Source organism: Streptopelia decaocto (assembly GCF_964273445.1).
Source record: "Streptopelia decaocto genome assembly, chromosome: Z".
Lineage (NCBI taxonomy): Eukaryota > Metazoa > Chordata > Aves > Columbiformes > Columbidae > Streptopelia > Streptopelia decaocto.
The window spans coordinates 10,337,322-10,362,051 of NC_138657.1; the positions used below are offsets into that span (position 1 = coordinate 10,337,322).

The following is a 24,730-nucleotide window of genomic DNA, read 5'->3' on the forward strand; positions in this document are numbered from 1 at the left end:
GGAGCCTGCACAGGACCGTTCCCATCGTGCAGCTGACAGAGGACTGCTCACCTACCCCTTTGGTGACTGTTCCCACCTAACACATGGGAACACGGAGCAGCTGAAGGTGGCTTGCAGCAGGGCAAGGTGGCTTCCTCCTCTTACTGCGGGTGCGGGTCAGGCTGTTTTGAGTTACCTCACCTTCAGCACTAAGGAGAAGCTCATCTCCTTGCATGCCTCTCCAGCGAAGGGTGCTGAAACAAGCTTTAGGCTTTCAAACTGCGGAAGAGCGGAGGTGAGAAGTTTTCTGTGAAGTGACTGTAGAACACGGCTGCAGGAATCGCACCCAGTGGCTGTCACAGGTTGTGGAGGGCAGTTTTCACCCACCTCAGCACCCACAATAAAAGCATGTAGGTAAACCAGTGCTTTTGACAGGTAGTGAAAAACTGAAGAAAATATGAGAGGGGAGAGGAAGTCTTTCTCCCTATATGTGTCTTGCAATAAACATAAATAATTTGTCATTTCTGATTCCTTGTTTGCTTGCTAGAGTAGATAGAATCATAGAATTATTTCATTTGGAAGAGACCCCCAGGATCATTGAGTCCAATCATAACCTAACCTAACTCTAGCACTAAACCATGTCCCTAAGAACCTCATCTAAACACCTTTTAAACACCTCCAGGGATGGTGACTCCACCACTTTGCTGGGCAGCCTGTTCCAATGCCCGACAACTCTTTATGTGAGTAATTTCCTAATATCCAATCCGAACCTGCCCTGTCACAGGTTGAGGCCATTTCCTCTTGTCGTATCACTTACTACTTGGGAGAAGAGACCAACCCCCTCCATGCCACAACCTCCTTTCAGGCAGTTGCAGACAGTGATAAGGTCTCCCCTCAGCCTCCTTTTCTCCAGGCTGAACAGCCCCAGTTCCCTCAGCTGCTCCTCATCAGACTTGTGCTCCAGACCCCTCACCAGCTACAAGGAGATGAACAGCCAAATATTAACTGTAAGTACGTGAGGAAAACTAGTGGGATGCTATATGGCCTTTCTCACTTGTTTTTCCAGCCATCATCTTTTCGTGAAATGTTGCACTGTCAGCTGATTGGCATTTATGGCTCCAACTCTTGTAATTTCAACAAGGTATTTTACATTTGCAGTGCTGAGAGTAGTAACCATGCCACATTCCGCTTTCTCTCTGAATGGAGAATGCCCCCAAGCCCCAGTTTTCAGACCAGTCAAGTGTGAACACATCTTCTAAGAAGTTTTACATGTTGAGCATGGGAAATATGGATGAGGACCATTTTTAGCCTTGGAAATTAATTTCAACTCATGTAGCATCAAGAGAGGGTGTCCAGGTATTCTTTGGGTTGGGTTGAACACCGGAGTTAGATGTTTCTGAGGTGTGAGTCCTAATTAGGTTATACTGACGCAAGTATGAGTACACACCAGAGGCATTTTCTTTCTGAAGAAGCTGTAGCGTTTCTCCATCACAAGAAGACACAGTCCAGACAGCAAGCAGTGTCGGAGCCTGGCGCTGGTCCCTTCCCCGAAGTGGGCAGCCACAACCAACCACACTGCACTTCCCTGCTGCAAGTTGCCCAGAAAATGCAAACCACTCGTGAAATGTAAGAGCCCTCTGCTCCCCCATCAAGGTTTAATGTGACAATTTCTTCTTGTCAATTTATTTCGGTGTCCACCCTTGGGTAATTCTTGCTGAGCAGTTATTCTCCTGCTGCTACAGCAGCAGACCTGAAACATGGGTGTTGGGTGGGGGGGTCTGCTCTGGAAGGGAGAGGTTTGTGGTATGAGCAAGTTGATCATGCAGCCTGTCCTCAGAAATTGGTTTTATTTCTGTCTCATCCCAGTTGTCTTTGTAAGAACAGCAGGCCTGGTTACACCACCAGGGGAAATTACGCTAACAGAGCCAGTTTGTTCTCATAAAATAAATAGAAGTGGCCTTTGGGTTTAAAGCGTGTGATTTCCGCAAAAGAAGGAGGAAGAACATTTAAGATTCCTCACCAGATTAAATTCTTTGTAATTGCTGATTGTCAAATAGCCACTTAAACATGAGGAAATGTCCAAGACAACTATTTATTTTTTAAAAGTATTTGTTGAAAGAATTTGACTATGAGCCGTCTCTGCCAAAAGCTGAAAATGGGCTTGTGAGCAGGCGTGACCTGACCAGCATCACGGGTGGTGAGTCTGCACAGAGAGCTGCCTCCCCTCTCCTGACCTGTGGGGAACTCAGAAACGTTTTAGCTGGAGGGACAGCTGAAGAATGGAGCAGTTCACTGAAAAGACAAAACCCACCCATACTGCCAGTGTCAGGGCTGTCATTGAAAGCCTTACAGTATCTCTTGTATCTTTGTTGTTTTACTCTGGATCCCTTGCACGTGACATCCTCCAACATTCACCACCCATATTTATTTCTCTGCTGGCTTGATAGGGTAGGTTTGTAGAGGAGGTATTAGAAAGGTGAAGGAGATCCTTAAAATGTTTAGCAAACTTTCAAAGTTGCATGTTCAGCCACCAGTTTTGCTTCCAGCAGTCAACCTTCTGGGGAACTTTTAATTTTACAGTCCCAGACAGAGACATCTGTAGAGATAATATAGTTTGAAGATAACAAGCTGAAATGGTAACTCTCATCCCATAAGACTTACCTTCATGTGCAGCCAACTTTTCTGTGATACAGAGAACCCAGACTTTCTCTAATGAGGTATGTTTCATGAAAAGACTGTCGATACAGAAGGAGATAAGGGAATACCTCTGGTATTAGTGTTTTCTTCTGCTATTGCACATCGTGAATTTAGTGGTCCTATAAGGGTGCTAGTCCGACAGGCTCAGAAATTCGGGCAGGGTGTTTATTGCCTGAAAGGAAAGGGATGCGCAAGAGGATTTGTTTGGTTTACCTTAACATTGCATATGCTTTCCGTAAAGAGGAGCACCACTTTGTTTTCTTTTTTCCTCTAAGCACATGTTTCAAGAATAGAATTAACCCTTTGCAACAGAGTGTAATGATGACCCTGTGGTTCAAGTGGTGCAGTTGTCTCCAGCATGGGAAGGCCTTTGGGCTGATAGGGAAGCATCCATGTCCTGAGGTGGCTGAAAGGGCTTGAATTTATGTGACCACTATAGTTTTGTTGCTGCTTTATCAGGAGGTGTAGCACTGCAAATCTGTTTCTGCCAGATTTTTAAAGAATTTGTAGCCCCTGCTTTGTTTAACCATAACCAAAAGTTGTGACCAGCAGCTAAAATCTGAGGTGGCTTCTCCCAGAAATGCTCATAGCATGGACTGTGCCTCATATCGAGTACCTCATCACATATCTTGAAGGTTCACAGGACAGGAGTGTTTTGAGTTAAGGAAGTCTCCCAAGATCACAAGGCCCTTGCAGAGAACATGTGGCCACCTACATCTTTTTCTTTGACTGGCTGCGTTCTTGGATACACATCTCATTTGCCTGTACAGGTGGCCTTCTGGCACAGACAGAGCAGCCTTGTGGCTAGTTGGAGTCTTTCTCATTAATAAATGAGAAACTGTGTATGACCTGCCATTCATTCTGAGAGACAAATTTGGCTGCAGACCTGAGGATCTTCAGATCCGCAGCCAAAAGCAGGAGTTGCCTGCATCACACTAGCTTCTCATGCACAGATTTAGGCACAACATCCAGCTTCCTTGGCTTTAATGTGCACTTGTGCTGCAAATTTGGAAGATTAGAGGCCTGAAGCAGGTAAATCACTTTGGAATGGTCCTTTTTTCTGAGTTACTGAGGCCAGCATCACTCTGTCTTTTATAATCTTGCCCTTGATGTTTCCAGAAGACAATACGTGCTGATTGTTCGGTGGATCTGTGATACTCATACAGACTTCCCACTGCACTTCTATCTTCATACACTTGGTGCCTTTCAGTATGACATGATTTGCAGGACCCAGAGACTTACTGCTTATAGTCATGCAGGTGAAGTGGTTTAAAATGCAGACATGTCAAGAATCTTTGCACTTCAGAAAGTTAAGAGGAGTCATTTTTATTTGTTTCTTGATCATTTCAAGTTTCTGTTCAAGCTTTTCACTTCAACCAAGAGTACTAGATCTATTTTTATTTTTTAAAACAAGCTTGAGGTTCTATTGGAAGGGACTAAGGCTTTAAGAAAAGAAAAAATAAGAAAAAACAATAACAGCAAAACTTATTTGAAGTTGATGGTAATGGTAGGTCTGAATTCCTGAGGAGAAGAAAGGTTTGTAGTTCATTTGAGGCCAACTGTAGCAAAATAGGGTTTAACAGGGTGTATCTGCCGCGTTTACTACTAAGCTACACTGCTATATCTTCATTACCAATAGCCCAGTTAATTCTTGCAACACACCAGTATGTTAAGGAAATACTCTTCCTCTTTTCCAAAACGGATTGATATAAGACACTGATATTTTTTTAAAAAAGCTGTCTGCTAGTGCAACTCTCTAAGATTTCAGTGAGAACTGAGCATTTGCACATCGAGTGTGCAGCTCCTGTGAGTCTGCAGCAAACAAGTGTCTTGAGCATCATCTCCAGCACACCTACGTAGAGCTCCAGGTACAGCTCTGTGGGACTTTACACTGTTGGTGACAGGGAGAGTACGTAAAATAAACGCGTCTTGTGACCTTCTGCGCCTTCAGCGAACACAAGGGTTACTTCAGTGTCATACTTAATCAAGGAAGAGCTACAGAAATTGCACTTTAAATCCAGACAGCTTAATACATAGTTTAATTTCTCTGTTAGGCATTTATCCCTCATCATAGTGTAGAATTCTTAGTGATCCAAGGACAAAAATAAAAGATAATGTGGGAAAAATTATATGGAAGAACACAGAATTTTCCTGTCATTTTAGGCTCACCGGAGCCACTCTTAATTTTATTTTAGGACAGGGATGCTGAGTATCTTGTCTTTTTTTTTTCTTATTTCCATTCTGTTTTCATAGATTCATTCAATAGGTGAGAAGGAGCTTCTTACCTACCCATATTAGAACTGGAGGGCCTTGACTTGCTTCTTTTAACATGGCTCAGTTGGGTGTTTGAGCATGGGATGAGGTGAGCTGCAACTGCCTTCTAGGATCCTCAAGGGTCCATCACTGCTGGTAGAGGATGGCAGTGCTGTCCCTCCGCAGATGCCCCAGAAGTAGTGAGAAAGCAAATAAATGTCTTAACGTAATTCTTCAGGTGGGTAAAATATGCTTTTCCAATACTTAAGGTATGTCATCTATAGCACCACCTGTAAGGTGACACTAAATTCAAGACATTTTAACCTGAAGTCCAGAGGGCCTTCACAGGCAATGCCAGGTCGGCATAGCTCATGTTTTTAGCTTTAACTATCAAGCCTCCAGGAAACCTAATCCAGTGGTGCTCAGATGTCACTAGCCCACAGGCACCACTAATGAACAAGAACTGCGCTGGAGAAAACATGGTGTTTTTATTCCCAGTCAGCTTACCTTCTGCTTTTTTATTTTTTTCCTAAATGTTCCCTGTCTTCAGTTGTTTTCCATTTGGCTGACACATTTCCTCCAGTCTAGAGACCACTGCCCACACTGAGTCTTGTGAGGCAGAAGGCTACCAGAGGTGCCCTAAGCACTTCAGTTAACATTTAAGCCTCTCCTGTGGAAAGAATATAGTTAATCCTTTTGTGTGTGTTTCCAGGTAGGTAAAAATTACTGCTAATTACTTGTTTGGAGCTTTTGTCTTTCACAGCAGCCCTTTGTGTAATTGCCCCTTTCTAGTACAAAGCCAGGCACATGCTGTGCTGTTGGGTTGTGCCTTCTTCCTCCCCCAAATAAATAAAAACAACAAACCACAAAGAAAAGAAATAAAAACCCCCACACAAACCCCCCCTACAACAGTAACCCCTGCTTATGCCAGCTGAAAACAGGTCTTTGGGTCTGTTGCCAACGTGGTACTTTTGAAGGGATCTCTAAGGAGGTGGCTCCCATACAGGTTAAGTGAAGCTACATTCTTTTTGGGCAGTGGGAACTGGCATTTTGCTTTCAAAACAGCCTCTTTGTGGGAATGGGCTGAGGGTGTGGGCTGCCTCTGTTTTTTTTTTTTGAAAACCAGACTTGTGTTAGCCTGTGACATCAGTCCTGTAACGAGCTGGGGAAGGAATTTGACTTAATGAGCCAAAAAAAGTGAAGGCTCTTGTGAAAAATGGCATTTTGAGGGTTTCCTTCAGAGTTTACAGGAGCAGAGAGAGAAATGGTAAGCTAAGATTTCTGACCTGTGACTTGTATCTTCTTTGAGCCTTTATCATTCAATAGTGGGAGGAGTATTTAAAAATACCCTTTTTTCCCTGTGATGGCTGTGGAATTCATCACTCTCTGGCTGTTCTGCTCATTGTAAACAGTGGGCAGAGCTTTCTGAAATCTTACAACTTTTTAATTAAGTGTATTATAATAGAGGAGCATGTTGCTTCTAGAGAGAAAAGATACTTATGTATATCCTATGCATGTGATAACTAGAGATAGCACCCTCATGTTCAGTGTCTGTATTCTTTAGGAAGCACTTGCAAAGTCTTTTGGCTGAATTCTTTAGTTGTTCTGGAGGGGTCTGTTTCCCACTAGTTGAGTGTGTTATCCTTCCTGACACTGTAAAGCAAACTTCAGCTGATAAAGAAGCTCTAAGGGTGTCTGTTCAGCTTCATCTTTTCGTTGTTTAGCACTGTGGGAAATTAAGCATAGTAACTGTGAGCAGTCACATTTAGCAGCAACAGCATTCCTGGTTTCTATGGCATTGGATGCACGCTGTGACACTTGTTTGATACCCCTGTGCATGCACCAGGATAGAACATTATTCAGCTCCAGAGAAATTAGGAAGGATGTTTTAGGGTAAAATATCTGAAAGCCAAGATGACATGGTATTTCCTTCTAGCCTGTGCTTTGGTTTGTACATACTCAGAGTCCAAAGCTGAAGTCTTGTGCAGTCACGTCAAATACTGAAAACTGAGTTAGTGCTTGTGTGATGGGCTAGTAAACAATTCTCTTTTGAGCTGATCTGGTTAAGCCACTTTTGTCTGTTCCCCCTCTTCCCTAAAGCAACTTGACCCAGAATGTGTCAAATTTCTGTTTGTACAAAAATGTGAGGTGCTGCTTGCAGTTTAACGCAGAGCCTTTTTACAACTGTTTAAAATAACCTCCAAGCAAGCATTTCCTACCAAATTGTCTGAGAAGCACGGATGACAGCAACCCTTAATGTAACGGTTTACTTGGCATCAGTGATCTTGCCAACATAAAATTGATTAACTAATATTTATTTTATTTTTCTGTAATTAAGGGAAGAAAAACCCCACTGCATGGGACTGGAGCAATCTGACACTTAAATCAGAGCAGTTTGAGCTGGAATAGCCCGTTCAGTTAACACCGTTTTCCCCCACCATTATCTTAATTCTCCACTTGCTGAAAGAACAAGTGATGAATGCCTTAATCAAATAATATCCTAATGTAGTCCAGATGTGCTGTGGGTCATTTAATCAGTGGCTTTTCAGCAGGAAAAGAAGGAATAATGAGTCTTTGGTTGGGAGAGGGGAGGGGAGCAGGGGGCAGAGCGGCGGGAAGTAGTAGGTGCTGAAAGAGGATGTCTTATTCCCCGGGATTTCTCAACTGCCTTTTTCCCAAATAAGGAATTAGGAAAAAATCCTATCCAAGTGTCACTTCCAATGAAATATTCTCCTGCGTGACATAGTGAGATGACTGTAGTGCTTAGTTTGTGTTACGAGCAAAGCTTAGATGAAGTTGCTAACTGCTCACAATGCCTAGCTCACATGGTAGGTCATATTTATAGCCTGGGGACAGCAATGGCATGTGGAGAATTTAGCAACATCCTCCTTTTAAAAGACTGTACACATTTGGCCTCTTACTAGCAAAACAGTTCTGTAGACACTGTAGTCTGGCTCCTTTTTCTGTTAAAAACAGTGTGTCAAAGTCCCCTGATCATCTTGGCTACATTGGATTCATCATTTGGTAATAGTTTTCATTCTGTGGGCGTGTGTCTTTGAATGGATATTTTTTCACATGCACTTTCCAGAAAGTTAAATTACATGCATACCTTTAGAGGAAGAGCCCTGCGAATTGCAGCCACTGGCATTACACGTTTTTGGCTCTTGTGTGAAACCTCCAGGTTATAGACCAAGTGCTGTTCTCACCGTGGCGTGTTTCTGGAAAAGGGGACTGGAGTGAAAGCATTTTCATATGGGCTTTCGTGGTGGGCTCTGAGCATGGTGAAACATCAGGGATGGTGATGTGCCAGGCTCTTGTTGGAGGTGTCTCCTCTCCCCGCTTTCGTGCATCACGCAGCTGTTGGCAGAGACTTCAGTTATATCCTTTGAGCACCTTTTTCCCCCTCTCCACATATGTGATTCAAGCGATTTTTTGAGGCAAGACTAGGCTAGATTTCCTCCTTCTTAGTGACCTCTCAGTTTTCCTTTGATAACGTTCCAGTGATCTGTTTTTGCCTGAGTTTGGAGGCAACAGCCTAAAATAAATTTTGAGTAAAGCTAATTATAAATGTGCGCTCTCTTTATAGAGAGTTTTAGGGGTCTCTAGCTTTAAAATAACCTAATTTCCTTGAAAAAGTGGGAAGAAGGCGATCCAAAGAATGCTTGATAGCTGGCTGGTTCAGCCATGGTACTCTAGCCCTCCCAAGGTTCACTGCCTGCAGTAAAATAACATTGTCCTGCTCTGCTCTGCAGAGCTGCCATCGGATGAGACACGCTGCACCATGCAGTTACCTGGGCGTCCCTTCATTTAAGGAGATTTTGCTGTGATAGGTCTTAACCTAATGGATGAGAGCAGCTGTAACAAGTCCGACTGATAGAGGCAAAGCATCAATAATAATTCTTAACCTTCTTCAGCTCTCTAAGGGAAATAGATGTTGAGCCTTTTTTTCACATTTCCGAGTATAATTTGTTCCTTTAGCCCTCTCTGCGGCATTGCTCCTGACTGTGAAACTCCAGATCTTGAACAGACATGCCTTTTAGAAGCGCAGCAAGCACTAATTAGGCTTTAGGAAATAGTTAAAAGCAGTATGATCACTAGCAGTTGGTGTTTGTGAAGCAGAGAGTTGAAAGAAAGTGAAAAATAATCTGTCCTAGGCTTTGTTTGCAAGGGTTTGTAGGGGCTTGCTTCACTTAACGTGTTCACTACCTACTATATTGCCCATGAAAGAGAGCAGTGAAAGAGCTCCAGCAGAGAGAGATCATGTTCAGAAAATGCGGTTTAGGCCATTTATGAAAGGTTTACAGAACTGTATCAGCCAGTGGAAGAATCTGTATCATCAGAAAACTTAAATACTAGTGCATCTCAGAAAGCCTACTTGTGTGCTTATGGCAGTTTTATCTCAGTTCCTCCAATGTATTAAAAAAGTTTTCCTAGCAGCTGTAAGATCAGCTCGGAGAACGAGTGAACTGCGTGGCCCTTTGTCTCCGTTTGCTGCCCCTGCCTAACCTGAATTCCTTCCTCAGGAGGTCCCTTTCTCATGCACCAAAACAATTAATATGCCAGTATTTTTCTCTAGATACTGCATTTACAGAGAAGGGTTGTAACTCTGTTCTTTAGAAGGAATGGGAACCCTCTGCCTCCGATGAAAACACCAAGGAATTTTGGAAATCCCCTTGTCTCATTGTTTTTTCATGCAAGTGACCGTAAAGGTCACCCTTTCCTTGTGCTGACATTATCTAGATGAGTTAGAGAGTATTAAAAGCAAGGCTTAGTTTAGCATCCTTTCCCCTCCCCACTGGGATTAGATCATGCTTTACAGGAGCAATTGTTCCAGCCTTGACGTGTGTTGGGCAGATTTCAACTGCAGCGTTTTCTGAAACTGTGATTTTTTGCGCATACATTCAGAATCCATGTTCTGCTCAACTCTTATCTTGGGCACTCTGTTAGGCTGAACATTTTTCTGTCCTTGTTCAATTAGGATGTCTCTGCTTTCACTTAACATCAAACCAGAGGCTGAACATGGGTGAGTGCTACTTATAAGACAGCTGTGATCTCTGAGCTCAGAGACCCCCATCACTGATGGATGGGACCCTGTCCAAGTGGGCTCTGCAGGTGCAATGGTTCATGGTACAGGACCTCATCTGTGACCTTCAGCTGTGACAAAGATATTTAACTTCTATTCCTTAAGGCTTGTATCATAACCTTGTACGCCCTGCCAAGCAGTGGAGAATTTTCTAGTTGTGCAACGCTCCTTATGTGTTAGTTGGATGCGGTGCTCTTCATTTCCTCCAGCAAACCGTTGTACTTCCTTAGGTAGCATTGGAGACTGCTTCAAGAGTTTGTATTTACCATTTTAAGTGAGTTAGCACCACATGCTCTGTAAATCAAATATCACAACTGTTGGAAGCATTCCTTCTTGTTTCAGCAGAGACATTTTAGAGACAAGCCACAGAAGAACCTTAGTAAAAGTGTGTAAGAAAGTTTAAAAGAACTAATAACAATCTGTGGTGTTGTGATTGATTAGTACGTGAATACGTTTATATTGATCCTGAGTCTAGTGCTGCCTCTCCGCTGCATTGTTTTGTTTCCTTCACACAGAGTGTACTGTCCTGGTCATTCTATCTTGGGGAACCGAGTGAAGCCAGAGAAGAAATAACACTTAACTGTGCATTTTTCTTTTGAGATGGAAGTCAATTTGGAAGTGAAAGGAGCATCAGGAGTGGGATTTGAACTGATGAAAGCGATGAGAAAAACACCTTTTTCTGGATGAAACGCCTTCTTATGCATGCATTTACTGCTCTTACTCAATGGCACTTTCAGGCTGACCTACATTTACAAGAAGCCAATGGTGCAGAGTACAAGAGAATGGTCTTTTCAGTGCAGGTTCTTGTACCTGAAATCAGATTTATCACCGCTTTACTGATTCTTTGGGTACGGTGAGCTCCCAGTTCTCCCCATGAGTGTGAAATGCTATTTGGATCTCTTCAGGGCATCCTCTTATCTGGATGCCGATAAAAAATGGAGGGGGTGGAGTATAGCAGTACCAAATGGTGCTGCAGTTTCTGAATGAAAGTTTAATCACAGCTTCCTGTAATTTCACATTTGCATCTTGATTACCGTAGAACTGAACAGAGCTTTCTCAGCATAGCTAACCAGCCCCCAGAACTGTAGGATCTGAGTATACACCACTTGAATGTGTACTGCTTTCCTTCGTGCCAGCTATGGAACCATCATATTCTAATAACCTCTGCTCTGCGATGTGTTTTCTTTATCAAAGCTGATAATTCTTTTCATTTGGAAGTTATCAGCCTTTTGTCCCTAAATATTAATTTCCGTATAAATAACTTTGTCCATGCAGGTGCTGCATGCAATTACAGATCTTTGCAGGAATTAAAATATTTCATAAAAGGTAGTTAGCCTTTTGGGCTTTGATTTTTTTACAACAGCTGCACAAGCATGTAATTTAAAGAACTCACATACCTGTTTTTCTTACCCCTGTAGCAATAGTTGAAATCCAGTCATTAGGTTTGCAAATTCTTCAAAGAGAGACCAGGTGTATAGTTTTATGTAGTAAGAGAAAATAAGTGGCATAAGGAATCAGGTGGCTTCCTACCTGTAGAAAACTGCTTCCAATTTACATACCTTGGAGTCAGTGGGAAGTAGTAAGGGTTATTCCAAAGGTGAATCCTGGCTTGCCCAGAAAAAAGCTTCAGCTGTTTGTCATTGAGGGCACAGAAAATCATGGAGCTTGGAATGTTTGGAAAATACGGTATCATTCATTGCATGCTCATCATTAAAATATCCTGTCATGCAGTACATGTTCATCATTAAAGTGTTCATAATTTTTGAACCATTTTGCTCCATCCTTAATTTATTACAGCAGCAACAGGACTTTGATTGTGTAAAAGAGCTTTATAGTGCATCACATGTGGAAACTGAAGCCCATGGCTCAGTTGGAATGAAAAATAGTATTGCAAAGCCTTTCACGTGCTTTCTGAGCAAATGCAATCAGAACTCCTCCTCTAAAATGGGCAGAAAAAACCAAGGACATACAGAAAACCACTCGGAAATTGTCACACAGCACACTCTCCAAGTAGCCACTTGTTTGGGCACTGTGTCCCCATGTCCCTTATTGCTATCTGTATTCCAAAAGAGTCCCCTGCTGCTTCTTACGGGGAGGTAGTATGAAGTTGCATTGATTTTTAAAATGTACTCTCGTGATTTCTGAAATGCTTTGGGGAAGATAAACCAGCTTTTCAGAATGAAAATTTGCCTATTGTACTGTCTGGGTACCTCGTGAAGGGCACAGAGAGCTGCTTACGGAGAACGTCACTTGCGACACTCAACGCTAACACATTTTAGTCATCGGAAATGGTTTCTGTCTGGGTATTGAAGACACTGTGTACTGCACTGTGGAGAACAGAGGAACAGGCCAGGTTTTGCTTTTTGTGTGCAAGCAGGATTATGAATGGAACTATTCAAGGTAGTGCCAGCATGTGACATGTCTTAAATTCAACAAAATTGGCAACAGGATTTGGGGATTTTTTTTTCCCTGAAACTTGAGTTTTATCCAATTTCATTAAGTGAGAATTTTTGTTTGACAACACTTTCTATAGTATTTTTAAAACCCTTAGGAGTCACTATAAAAATATTGTATGGAAAAATGGGACCTTTTCATACAGGAGCAATAAGACAACACTTTGGGTTTGGGCTCTTTTTCCTTTTCTTTTCCTTTTCTTTTTCTTCTCCTTCTCCTTTTCCTTTTCTTTCTCTTACTCTTTCTCTTTCTCTTTCTCTTTTTTTTGTTTTTTGTTCGTTTGTTTGTTTTTTAATGAAAAGACATGGTTTCTGTAGGTAGTGTCAACAGAAATCAGAAATCCCCTTCCTTTCCTCGAGCCTCACATCGTCAGCTCCCTTCCTTTTCTTCCCCAGTTCCAGGATCTTTTTGAGGAGTTTTTCTCTGCTGCTGCTTTCTCTTAGCTCACCTGAACAGAAAATTTCCAAAATGTTTGGCATATTTCTTCAGACTTCTCTAAAGAAATACTTGTTCTCAGTAGCGAGAGTGGAGCAGTACGTATGCGGGCTGGGGGTTTTCTCGCTGGATGGGGGGACTGTCTGGAAGCACAGAGGTGCAGATGAGTTTTGTGCTTGGGACTGGCTCCATCTGTGAGGCAGGTGGTGACTGCGTTCTTCAGAAGGATGAGCTGAATGAAAGCAGCTGCTCTCTTGAAGGTTTGCCAGAGTCAGGCCCCTAGCAGATTCATCATTTGGTTCCTTCTCCTTTGCAAGGAGACATCAGAGGGGCAGGCTAGGACAGTAGGTGAAGAGGGAAAAGATTATTGACATCAGCACGGGAGTGTGGATTAGCCATTCAGCCATATGCAAATGTGATTTTAAGTTACGCTATTGTACTAAAACTGCTAGAGACATGACAGGCGCATGAGTTATACCCAAGAGCAAAGGGGAAAGGGTTGAACTAAGCACAGGCTCAGCGATCAGGCAGTGAAGGAGAAGCAGGTGCAGTACAAGACATCTCCAAACAAGATAAAATCTACAGAAGGGGAAAGTCAACAGTGCTAATTACACCAGGAGACCAACAGCATCAAAAGCTGTCCTAAAACGTGACCGGAGTGATCGGTAGAAGCCCACAATGAGGAAACTGTTTTAGATTTTTTAAACCATGAAATGTTTTTAGTTGTTTAATCCTTTCCTCTCTCCCCCTCTCCACTACTGTTGCTTCAGAAGAATGTCGATGTGGCTCAGAAGGATTGCCTCCCACTTATTGTCATATGCATTTTGTGTTGCTCCAAACAAAGGAAGGCACAGGCAGTGCATTTGCTGGGTCTTGCTAGTAGCACACCCACATTTTTTTCCTTCTAAAAGAGTTGATTGCCCAAACACTTACACTTTTGTAGATGAAGAATTCAACCAAGGAGGAAATATGCTAATAATTCTCTAAGCTGCTAATAACTGCAGTTTACTTAAGTGCAGCAGCATTGTAGAAATGACACTAATTACCCAGTTGCATCTTGACTGAAATGAATGCGCATTCAGAGACGGTGTAAATGTAACAGTAACTTCTGGAAAATCTGGGTCTAGATGAGCAGTATATGGCAATCACTGTGAATGCTGTATTGCTGGCTACAACTGGGACTGAATCCAGCCCTTTTCCCATTTACAGGCCTTTGTGAAGGTGCAGGCTTTGAAAAGCCTCCTCCCTGTAGGCAACAAATATGAAGCTGGAGGTACATACTTATCACCAAGGAGCAAAAGCATCCCCCGGCACTCTCGCCTCCTTCTGCCGAACAGCTGAGGAAGGGGCTCTGTGTACATCCCCCGAGCCTCCTCCCACCCATGGTATCATCACCCCAAAGTGCCATTTTCCCAGACCCAGACAGTTATCCTGGACAGGCTCTGTGGCCTCAGCTGTCTTAAAAAGCTTTATTTTGTAGGGTGCTTCTATCCTTATGATCTTCTCTATTATCTTCTTCAGGTGATTCATCAGTAGGTTGACTTCTGCTCCTCACAGGAGTGTCCGGAGCATACTGTCGTTGCTGTGTCCTCACAAAATTGTACCCAGATTCTGCCAGAATATGTTGAGGGAAAATCTATGTGTTTTTATAAATTGTATTTTTTTCCTCCTCTAGTGTTCCTCCCTGGCATCTCCACCCTGCTGGGAGCCCTTCTACTTGCTCAGCTGCTAATCCCCAGCAAAGAAGGGCTCCCTCCCATAAGCAGCAATGTTTCCTTATAGATTTTACAACCAAATTGTCTGTGTTACTACAACACTACATGTGCCATACTAATTGCACAGTCGCATGCAGTTTCAGAGTTACATACTGTCATAAATGCGTGCCCTGATTAGACAGGTGTATGTGCCTTAATTGTGAGCTATGGATTGCAGCTATGATGAGAGGATGGGCTCTTGCTCTTTAACAAATTGGTAAAATACTGTGCCTGTGGTTCTGTACCCTAACTTGGATACCCAAACGTGGTATGATCTAAAATGGTTCATACCTTGAAGTCCTGATGGAAGAAGACTTGCTTTAGCGCATGGGGTCTCTGGGACAATCAATGGCATGTTCCCAGCACCATGACATGGAGGTACCAGCAGCGTGGGACTGGGGGGCCTTTGGTTCTCATTTCGCTCTGCAGGGAGATGTGTTTCAGTGGCTGGGGTGTGCAGCTCCATTACCTGATTTTCTGCGTCCATCGGAGGTGTGTTCTTGCAGCTACAGAGGACATGTGGTTCGCTACCAATGTCTCTGATGGCTTTGGTCTGTCTGATGAGAAGCAAATGTTAGCGGGAGCATGATGGCATGCTCATGGTTTGTGTGAAAGGGGGCAGCCAGCGATCCTGCACTGACGCTTGTGTCACTTTGCACAGACTGCTCCAGGTAGCAACAACCCCGCTCTGCACCAGCAAGCCAAGCAGGAGGGATTTAAACCCAGATATCAGAAAGGTATTGCAGTGTTAGTCCTGTCACCTGAGTACTGGTTGTGTCATGATACCTGCAGCTCTGCAGGCAAATCAAGAGCAATTCTTGCCCTTTCAGGATAAAATAAAGTTTATGATTTAATTCCTGCTGTGCCCACTCCAAAAAAAGCAAGGACTTTTTATATTGGGTTGGCAGAACATCTGATTTCTTGAATATATCCTTAATATGACTGGAGAAGAAACTGCCCACATTCAGATATTTAAAGGGTGAAAAAAAGTAATATGCTTTAAGACAAGCACTGCTAGAAACTTCAGCTGAAGAATTTGTATGTTCAACAGAAAGTGAAATGCAAGTGGAACCAATTAAGTACGTCAAGTAAAATATATAGACAAAAGCTGGTTAGTTGTTTTTGAAGATTTTTCCCAATATTTAAGCCTAATTAAGAAGCAAATATCTAATGTCTGAGGCCAGCATTGTCTTCAGCTGAGTACTACCACATAATTAGAAAACTCTCTCAAAGTGCTTTTTGAAAGAGAGCTTTTCTGGCTGACTGGCTATGATTCCCTAAGGTGTGTCAAATGCATTTTACTGCCAGTATAAAGCCAGAGGCAATGTGATTGTTCGGGTCACTGTAAGTGCCATTGTGCTCCCAGCTGATCGTCTGCTGCAGGGTGTATTAATAGTTGCAGGATAAGGGAGAGGTGCAGCGGTGACCAGCAGAACATGGTGCCCTTGTTGGGTGGCCACTGAGTTCCCAGGGTTTGATCAGTGCCGTTTGCTTCCCCAGACCAGGCCTCAAACACAGACACACGTGGAAAAGGAGCTGGAGACCTCAGACATCAAGTTTCTGTTTTAATATTAGTCAAAGTGAATAGATGACTCACTTTTGGTTTTCAGGAATTAGGAAGAGTTAGAGTTATTTTTGAAGAATAGTTTTGAAAATGTCCTTTTATTTTGGTGGTTTTGTTTTTTGTGTTTTGGTTTCTTTTGCCTTTCAGCAGGAAAGAATTATTGAGAAATTCATTGACATGTTACCAGCTTAATCAGAAGTTCCTTAAGACTTTACTCACAGGAAGTTCTGCTTGACCAGTAAAATCTGACCATACCTGAGCATAAATAGTGTTTCTTTCAATAACTTCCATGAGAGCAGAGACAACACACCAAGGGAGAAATGTGAATCCAGTGCATCTGCACTACAGATCAAAGCAGTGGGAGGGAGGAGACCATGACTCTGGTCCCTGTCATGCTCCTGGTGGTGGTCGTCATACCATAGGAGTTGCAAATGCTTCCTGTCTCCCACATCTAATTGTGTGTGGGTTTCCGTGGGGGCCAGAGAAAGACCCCGTGTCTTTCGAGCACCGTGTAATTCTACCCTATGTTTGATGACCGGCACTGATCCACTGAGGAATGAACATTCCCTGCTGTTGCCACATCCTTCTTCCTAACTTGGGATGAATCGCCTACTCTTCCTGCATGTTCGCATCTGTTTCTGCAAAACGTGGGCAGTAATAGTTTTCATCTGTAGAAGCATTATGAGATTTCCTGGAGGTGTGGAAAGCATTTTTAGAATACCAAGATGATAGGTGTTGTGTGCTGCATGTGTGAACCTTTGAAGAACCTTAACTGCCAAGTCATTGGTAACTTGGAAATCCAAAGCTTATTTTTAGTGACAAACCAGGACACAGGCATGAAATAATGGCAAAGCGAGGATGGTAAGCAGATGGGAGATACTTAAATTAGAGTCTACTGTTGTTTTAGTGCCTTGTCCAGCTTATGGTATGGTAACTTATTGTTTTTATGTTAATGATTTGCCTTGCCTTCCCACACTCTGAGAGGCTGCTTTAATCTCAAGTTTAAGAAGTGCTAGGATTTACTTTCCAGATGGTGTTTACTCTGCAAAAAATAAGATGTTGCTTTTTAGGACTTCATCATAGTTTTGTTCTCTTTCATTTCAGAAATCGTCCAGAATCCCTGAGGATGACATCAGGTTGAGAAAAAACAGAGAGCAAAACTGTGCCAATTTCCTGGAGCCAGCAACTGTGTTTGCTACAAAGGAAGAGAAAATGGAAATTGAAGTTCCAGTTTCTGAACATAAAAGCATCACCACAGTGGCTTCCCCACATCCCATAGACAATCCAACCCACTTCTTTTCCCCTGCTGCCAGCCACAATGGACTTAAGGACAGGCATGAATCTCTGGACAGTGAGGTTGCTAAAGAGATCAGATACCTAGATGAAGTGCTGGAGGCAAATTGCTGTGATTCTGCTGCGGATAATACCTTTAATGGGACATCCTCTCCTGAACCAAGTGCAGTTTCTGTTATGGATGGCTCAGGAGCATCTGTTAATGTCAGTAATGATTCAGTACCTAGTGGAAGTGAAGAAAATGTAGCCGACAAGCAGGCACCCTTGGTAGTTGAACCACGTGAAGCTAGCATAACAGATGAGAACCTGAAATCTAATGGCCATTCCTTGGGTGGACTGAAAGAAGATACCAGGGAAAGTCTGAAGGTGCCAGGAAGTCCCACTTCTTCGAACAGTTCTAGAAGATCCTCTAAGGATGGAGAAGCAACTCTTACAACCCTTAAGAAAGAGGCTAAGTTTGAACTACGAGCCTTCCATGAAGACAAAAAGCCCTCAAAGCTCTTTGAAGATGAAGAAGAGAAGGAAAAATACAGGGTCCGCAAAGTGAGACCATCAGAGGAAATGATGGAACTTGAAAAGGAAAGAAGGGAACTCATTAAAAGCCAGGCTGTTAAGAAGAACCCCAACATTGCCGCCAAATGGTGGAACCCTCCCCAAGAGAAGACTCTGGAGGATCAACTGGATGAAGAGCATCTGGAGTCCCACAAGAAGTACAAGGAGCGCAAGGAGAGACAGCAGCAGCAAGGTGCCACTCCACCATCCCCAAAACAGGCCAGCTGCTCCTTTGTACCACCAGAGCCAGTCAGTATCAAGAAAGAGGATATTGTCACAGAGCAAATTGACTTCTCAGCTGCCAGAAAGCAGTTCCAGCTGATGGAGCATTCAGGTCCATCTCAGGGTCAGGCCCCACCAAGGCGGTCAGGAACACCCAAAATGTTCTCCATCAAACCCTTCTACAAAAGCCTCAATTCTCCAAATGTAGACAGGCCACTGTCTTCTGTGACAAGACCTGTTTCAGTTTGTGGGCAAACAGGACAGCTTGAGAGTAACAATGCCACTATTGTCAAAGCACAGAAGGTCTCCTGTACTTCAGAAGATGATACAAGTGTTCAGACTACCACTGCTGACCCAGTAAGAGAGTTACCATATAGTGATAGCCCCAGAGCCGGACAGGCCTCAAAACTGTGGGCAGAGGATGGAGAATTCATGAGTGCGAAAGCGGTCTTCACGGTGGTGAAGGATGATGGACAGGGCATGCTGGACCAGTTCCCAAAGTCAGGCAGCGCCTCTTCTCCTCCAGAGGAGCTCGATTCCGGTTTGGATGACTTGTCTGTCAGGTCTCAGGATACCACTGTCTTGGAGACCCTTTCCAATGACTTCAGCATGGATAACATCAGTGACAGTGGTGCCTCCAATGAGACCATGAGTGCCCTGCATGAAGGCTCGCTGGCTGATTTCTCGCTGCCGCAGACCCCGCAGGCCGACACTCCAGCAGAGTGCAGAGGTGAAGGCATCTCCAAGTCATTCAGTGACCCAGGCTGTGACTCGTCCTCCTCTGCTTTGGCAGACTCCATACTGATTGACGACCAGCTGGAGTACCACGCTGGCCTACTAGTTCAAAACGCCATCCAACAAGCCATAGCCGAGCAGGCGGATAAAACGATCTGCAAGGAAGAAGAAATCCCAGCAGAGAAGATCTCAGTCAAAGAGCTGCCAACCACCCCTGGGCCATCTCCAGCCTCCAAGGAGCAGCAGAACCCAATGTTTAAGCCACCCCAGGTGTCTTCACCTGTTCAAGAAAAAAAGGACACCATACCAAAGACTTCAAAAGAGGAAGACTCAGGACTCAGGGAAGGGAAGAGTTTGCAGCAGTCACCCGTGTATTCAGCCAGCCAGCCATTCCTTGTGGAGGAAAGCAGGCATGAAGTCAGCTATTTCAGCAAGTATTCAGAGGCAGCTGAGCTGAGGAGCACCGCCTCCATCCTGGCCACGCAGGAGCCTGAGGTGACTGTGGGCCCTTTCAAGTTACGGTCAAGGAAGCAGCGGACTTTATCGATGATAGAAGAAGAGATCAGAGCAGCCCAGGAACGAGAAGAGGAGCTGAAGAGGCAGCGGCAAGGTCTGCAGGTGGCACCAAGCCCTGTTATGAAGACTGCACCGCCCATGCCGACCAGAACCGTGTCTTACAAAACTGCACCAGGTAAGAGCCCAAAGCGCCAGAGGGGAAGTGAAATATGACCAGAAGGTCAGCTGAGATTTTTTATGTGACTTTTGAATGACTGTGGCATTTTGCAGAGGGCAAAGGGTTGTCAGGACTTCATCTGCAGGCAAGAGGAGGGCATGGGACAACCCAGCTTTCTGTCTCTGAGCATGCATGTGGACATTTTTGTTTTTTCCCAAATACAGTGCAGAAGTATCTTACGTACCTTGCTGATCATCATTAGAAAACCCCACGCTTTATTCATCCCCTGACGTGTTGTAGTGTGACGTGTCTATCGCTGTGCTCTTCGGAGCACCCACTGAAATTTAGGATCATCACAAGGAAGGACAGCAGTGTTTTTTGCAGCTGCGTGGCTGGTTGAAAGACAAACATGCATTTTTTAACGGGCTTTCTGTTCTCTTGCATGTCATTAAGGAAGTGCAAAGATAGCAGGGATATACAAGTTTTTCAGTTTTGCATCAGATTTCTTTTGTGTGTTTTGCTTTCTGTTTTCAGCTATTTCTTGGTCTTCTTCATGAACTTTCTCTGGTAAAAAGATCTCCAAAGCTGTTGAGTTGCCATGCATTTCATCTGGTGTGATTCAGTACTGAATTAAACTGGTGTCACAGACTAAATTCTTAATAGATGCAGTAGAAGTCCTTCTCTGACTGATGAGCTTCTGAGTCATTGTGGTAGGATTCACAGCGGTTACTCTCGTCCTTCCCCTTTTCAAAAAATAAAATCAAGCACTCATACCTTGTTAATATAACATCAAAAAAGAAATCTAAAAAAAAAAAAAAAAAATAGAAGTACATGCCAGGCTTATTTCTGTGTAGTGATTTTTATGAGTATAGACCTACATATGCTTTGCAAGTGCTTAGAAGTTTTTATTAACAGTGATCATTGTGAAGAAGTGTTAATTTTACCCAGAGTACTTAAATTCCATTGTTATTTCCATTGGTGTAAATCTGAGCCATTGATGCTTCCAAAACATTGCACAGGGTGATTCTTTTCTTTTGAAAGTCACGTCAAACTTGAATAAGGCCTGGATTTAGTCCGTTACCCAGTCTTATTGTGAACGTAGAGTGTCATGCAGCACATAAATAGCTAATAGTTTTGTTTCTTCTGCAAAGAAGAAACCTGTATTTCTTGCCAAAAATGTAGCACATGTCCATAATTTCTCTGAAGTGCTAGTATTATTACTTCTGTAGAACAGTATTTTTGAGGGGGAGTCTCCATAAACTGAGGTGTTTTGAGCAATGTCAGACAAGATGTGAGAGACAGGGCACCGTAGACCTCAGCTAGGACCTGAAAAGGTGTTATCATGACTGTTTTCAAAAACAGCATCATCTGTAGCTGCAAGTGCTCGAAATGAGGCTGATAATGGTTGCATTTTACGCACAAGTGATGTTGGAAGTGCTGCTGACACTAATGCTTGTTTTAATGGAGCATCTGGGAAAACAATGTACCTGTGCTCGTTCTTATTTCTCTACACAACAAGGCATTTACTTTGTGTCTGATGTTAAAATGTTTGTCATAAATTACATTCTAGCGAGAATGCTAAACTTATATTTATCATGAATCATTCCAGTTTCCTTTAAATGTCCGACTGCTGTATGTTCAAGAAAGACAGTTGAGATCTATTAGCCGATGACTCAAGCTACTGCAATGTGCAGCTGGTGACAAGGCAAAGAATTCATTTCTAGGAAAAGATGAATATGTGGCACTGTGTAAGGATGTCATTGATCAAAAAACCCACAAAGAGCATTGCCAAAGTCATTCTTAAATCTTCTACTTTTAGTGCTTTCTAAACCACACATGTGCTTGGCAGAGCTCTCATCTGGTGGAAATTAGCTCGGCACCCTAAGCATTGCAGGGTGCGTATCCTCAGCTCAGCTCATCCTTGCTGTCCCTCAGCTGGCTGTGCTGCAGTTAGAGCTTGCAAGCGTCCTTAAAAATAGGGGGAATGGAAACCATGCAATCACTTGGAAGATTGCTGCAACTTTCCTTTTGTTTTAATATTTACAGTACCTTTTCAATATTTACAAAAACAGAGGCAAAAGGTGATTCAGTGGCTGCAACAAGCCTGGCTGTGAAGCTTCATTGCAGCTGGTTACAGAGGTGACTTACGGAGAAAAAAAAGTCTACCTGTAGTAGGGACAGTAAGGAATGTGCTGTAAAACATGTCTGATACTGTAATCTGGATATCTAGTTTCACATATTAATAATAGTAATAATAATGGTAATGAAGAAATGGAGGTTGTTCTGTCACCAAATTGCCTTTCCCAAAGAAAGAATTAGCACTCGTCTTTTAATATCAGAATACTTCAGCAGAAAAAAATTAGGGGCCAAATCCAAATCTGAAAAATCATCAAGTGGAGAAGTGTAAACTCACCAGAACTTTTTTGAGGAGATACAGTAATTAACTTAATTAGCAATGGCCTACCTATCACTTAGCTTTTTGCTGGTGGACTGGGCAGAGTAGCTTTACCAGGACCCCTGCTAGACCCTACTTATTTATCACTGCTGTCTCACTTCACTGCTTTGAACCATCGTTACATGGATAACAGAAACACAAACCACGGAAAAAGGGCTGCAGTGAACCGAACTGCTAATTTGACTGAAGCTTGGAAGATTAACACAATTCATGTGGGTGTATGTGGGAAATAACTGCTAATTACTTAAGATAGCAAACAGGCTGTTTTTACCACCCTGACACACAACATACAGCGTTTGTACAACTGACAGTAGCACTAAACTTGGTGTCTGCCAACTACCCAGTGCAAGCCAACCCTGAACGTAGTAAGAAACTTCTGCATTGCTGACAAGTATCCTTTAAAGCTGTTTGAGATGCTTGGAAGCAGCCTTTTAACCCATCTCAGGTCGCTGGAGAAAGACACAGAGTAATTTTGGTGGAGTGACAACTATGTGTTGTGTGCACACAGGACAAGACCTTCCCCAGGCTACTCCTGCAAAGGTGAAGGGAGGAAGCTATGTGAACTCCATTCCCAAAAAATTTGGTTTTCCTGCATGAAGAAATTCAAGACACAAGAAAAAAAATGCTAGATCATGGAGAGTCATCTTGAGTCCCAAAATATTTGTGGAGCTGTATTTAAATTTGAACGTTTCCTGCGTTGTTTTGCTGCAGCACCTGATGCACTTGGTGAGATGTTGAGCAGCTGCACAGCAAGCCAGTGGTTTTCTCCTGCAATGTGCAGGTGGTACATGAGCCCCCTGGTGAGCAGCTGGGCCTGTTTGATAGCTTATTTGAACAGGATGATGAGTGGGTGACACAAGAGGATTCAGCGTACATTTGGTGGAGTAATTCCCATGTTCCTTTTAATAGAAGTACTTAGATTACGAAGAACTTGTGTTTAACTTCCTATAGTGCCTGGCTCAAGTAATGCTGTTCATCAAAGGAGATATGAAAACCATTACGTGATGGGGTCTTTGTTCAGTGAAGGCTTTTCTGTTGGAGAGAAACCCATGGTGAATATTTGCTGTCTCATGACTGGGCCTGGGGGCATCCCTAACACGAGAAGCCATGCCTGAAGGAACCTTTCCTTAAGCTGCCGCATCTGCCTTTTTGGTGTTCATCACCAAAGCTTTGCCAGGGGAGGCAGAAAACACGTTACACTCCCTGCACTCATCTGCAGACACTCAGATCCATCTGCATGCGCATCTGCCCACCAGCAGTCATCTGTTGTCCTCAGTTGACGAACTACATGAGAGAATTTCAGTGTATGGCCGAAGCCCAGAAGGCAAGTTGCAGTTTAAAGATGCAACAGATCAGGTGCCTTTGAGTTTCAGGTAACTGTTCCCTCCAAATAGTGAGGGGCGTGTGTGTTCCATCATCATCTTTCTTCTCCATGCTTTCTTCTCCTGAGTGACAGCTGTGGACCATAAGCCTCTGTCAGAGGAGCCACTTCAGTCTAAAAACCATTTTCTACTTTCATTTTTCACCCTAATGAAAGATCTCAGGTTCAGCCACAGCCTGCAGATACCTTTTATGTAGTGGGAGGAGAAGCAGACACTTAAGGGCAGGATATTTTAAATATTTCTGGCCACTGCAAAAATGTTAATGCCCCATACACTTGTAAAGAGTAAGTATCAAGTATAATACATATGCATTAACCCCTTATTTTAAATGAGGACTTTGAAAAAGGCTAGAGTAGAAATGGAGCCTTTGAGTTTATGGAAGATACTGTTTCCTTATCTGTTCATAAGCACCAGTATGAAAAAAGCAAAGTTCTTTGTTGTCTTCAAGGATTCCTCTGGAGTGCTCATCACTCATCCCCTGGACACCTCTGGGTCATACTAACCCAGCTCGTTTGTCATTTGCTCTTGTATTCCCTCCATAGTGGAGAATGTGTATGAAGTGAGAGGACCTCCAAGAGATTATTTTTTTTAATGTTTGCTTGTTTATTTGTTTGCCTATTTATGTTGCCCATGTGGTGTTCAAGACAACAAAAGAAGCCCTCCGTTCACCTGGAGTGGTAATGAGACTCCACATTACCAGAGGGATATTTTTCCACATACTTCAGCTGTCCTCTGACTTCAGCACAAACTAGTCTCCTAAAGCAATCTATCATGCTGAAATACCTTATTTTGAAAAGATTTCTTTGCGGTGCAAATGTCTTAATAAGTGCCAGCAGCACCTGTAAAGAAGTTGCTCTTACTTATGAGAAGCCCCATTCTTCCCATCTCCTTTGTACCTCAGTAAACATTATACAATGGCCCTTGGTACCTGCTCGTTACTTAGCGGTGGCTCGGGCCCCTGTCCCAGAGCCTCAGCTCAGTCACGGTTTCTTCTCGCTATTGCAGCAAATCAGCTGAGCATCCTTCCTTGGCTTGCAGTGAGTGCTTGAGCACCTGTCAGGTTCCACAGGGTGGATGAGTCACCATCGCAACCCCTCTTGCTCCCCAGAGCTGTGCAGAGGTTTTGGTCCGGATAAGGATAATCCGACCTCTGCTCTTACACATCTTTGATTTTGCAGAGGGGTGGCAGGCAGTGTCTT

At 43.3% G+C, this 24,730-nt stretch overlaps 1 protein-coding gene across 5 annotated transcripts in view; it reads left to right on the forward strand.

The window, feature by feature from the left end:
* Positions 1–24,730, forward strand: part of PALM2AKAP2 (PALM2 and AKAP2 fusion) — a 267,247-nt gene that overhangs the window by 226,679 nt on the left and 15,838 nt on the right. For all 5 annotated transcript variants that reach the window (XM_082074261.1, XM_082074262.1, XM_082074263.1 and 2 more), the window contains one exon: positions 17,324–19,712. In XM_082074261.1, coding sequence (XP_081930387.1) covers positions 17,324–19,712 — 2,389 coding nt within the window. The remainder of the gene's footprint in view (positions 1–17,323; positions 19,713–24,730) is intronic.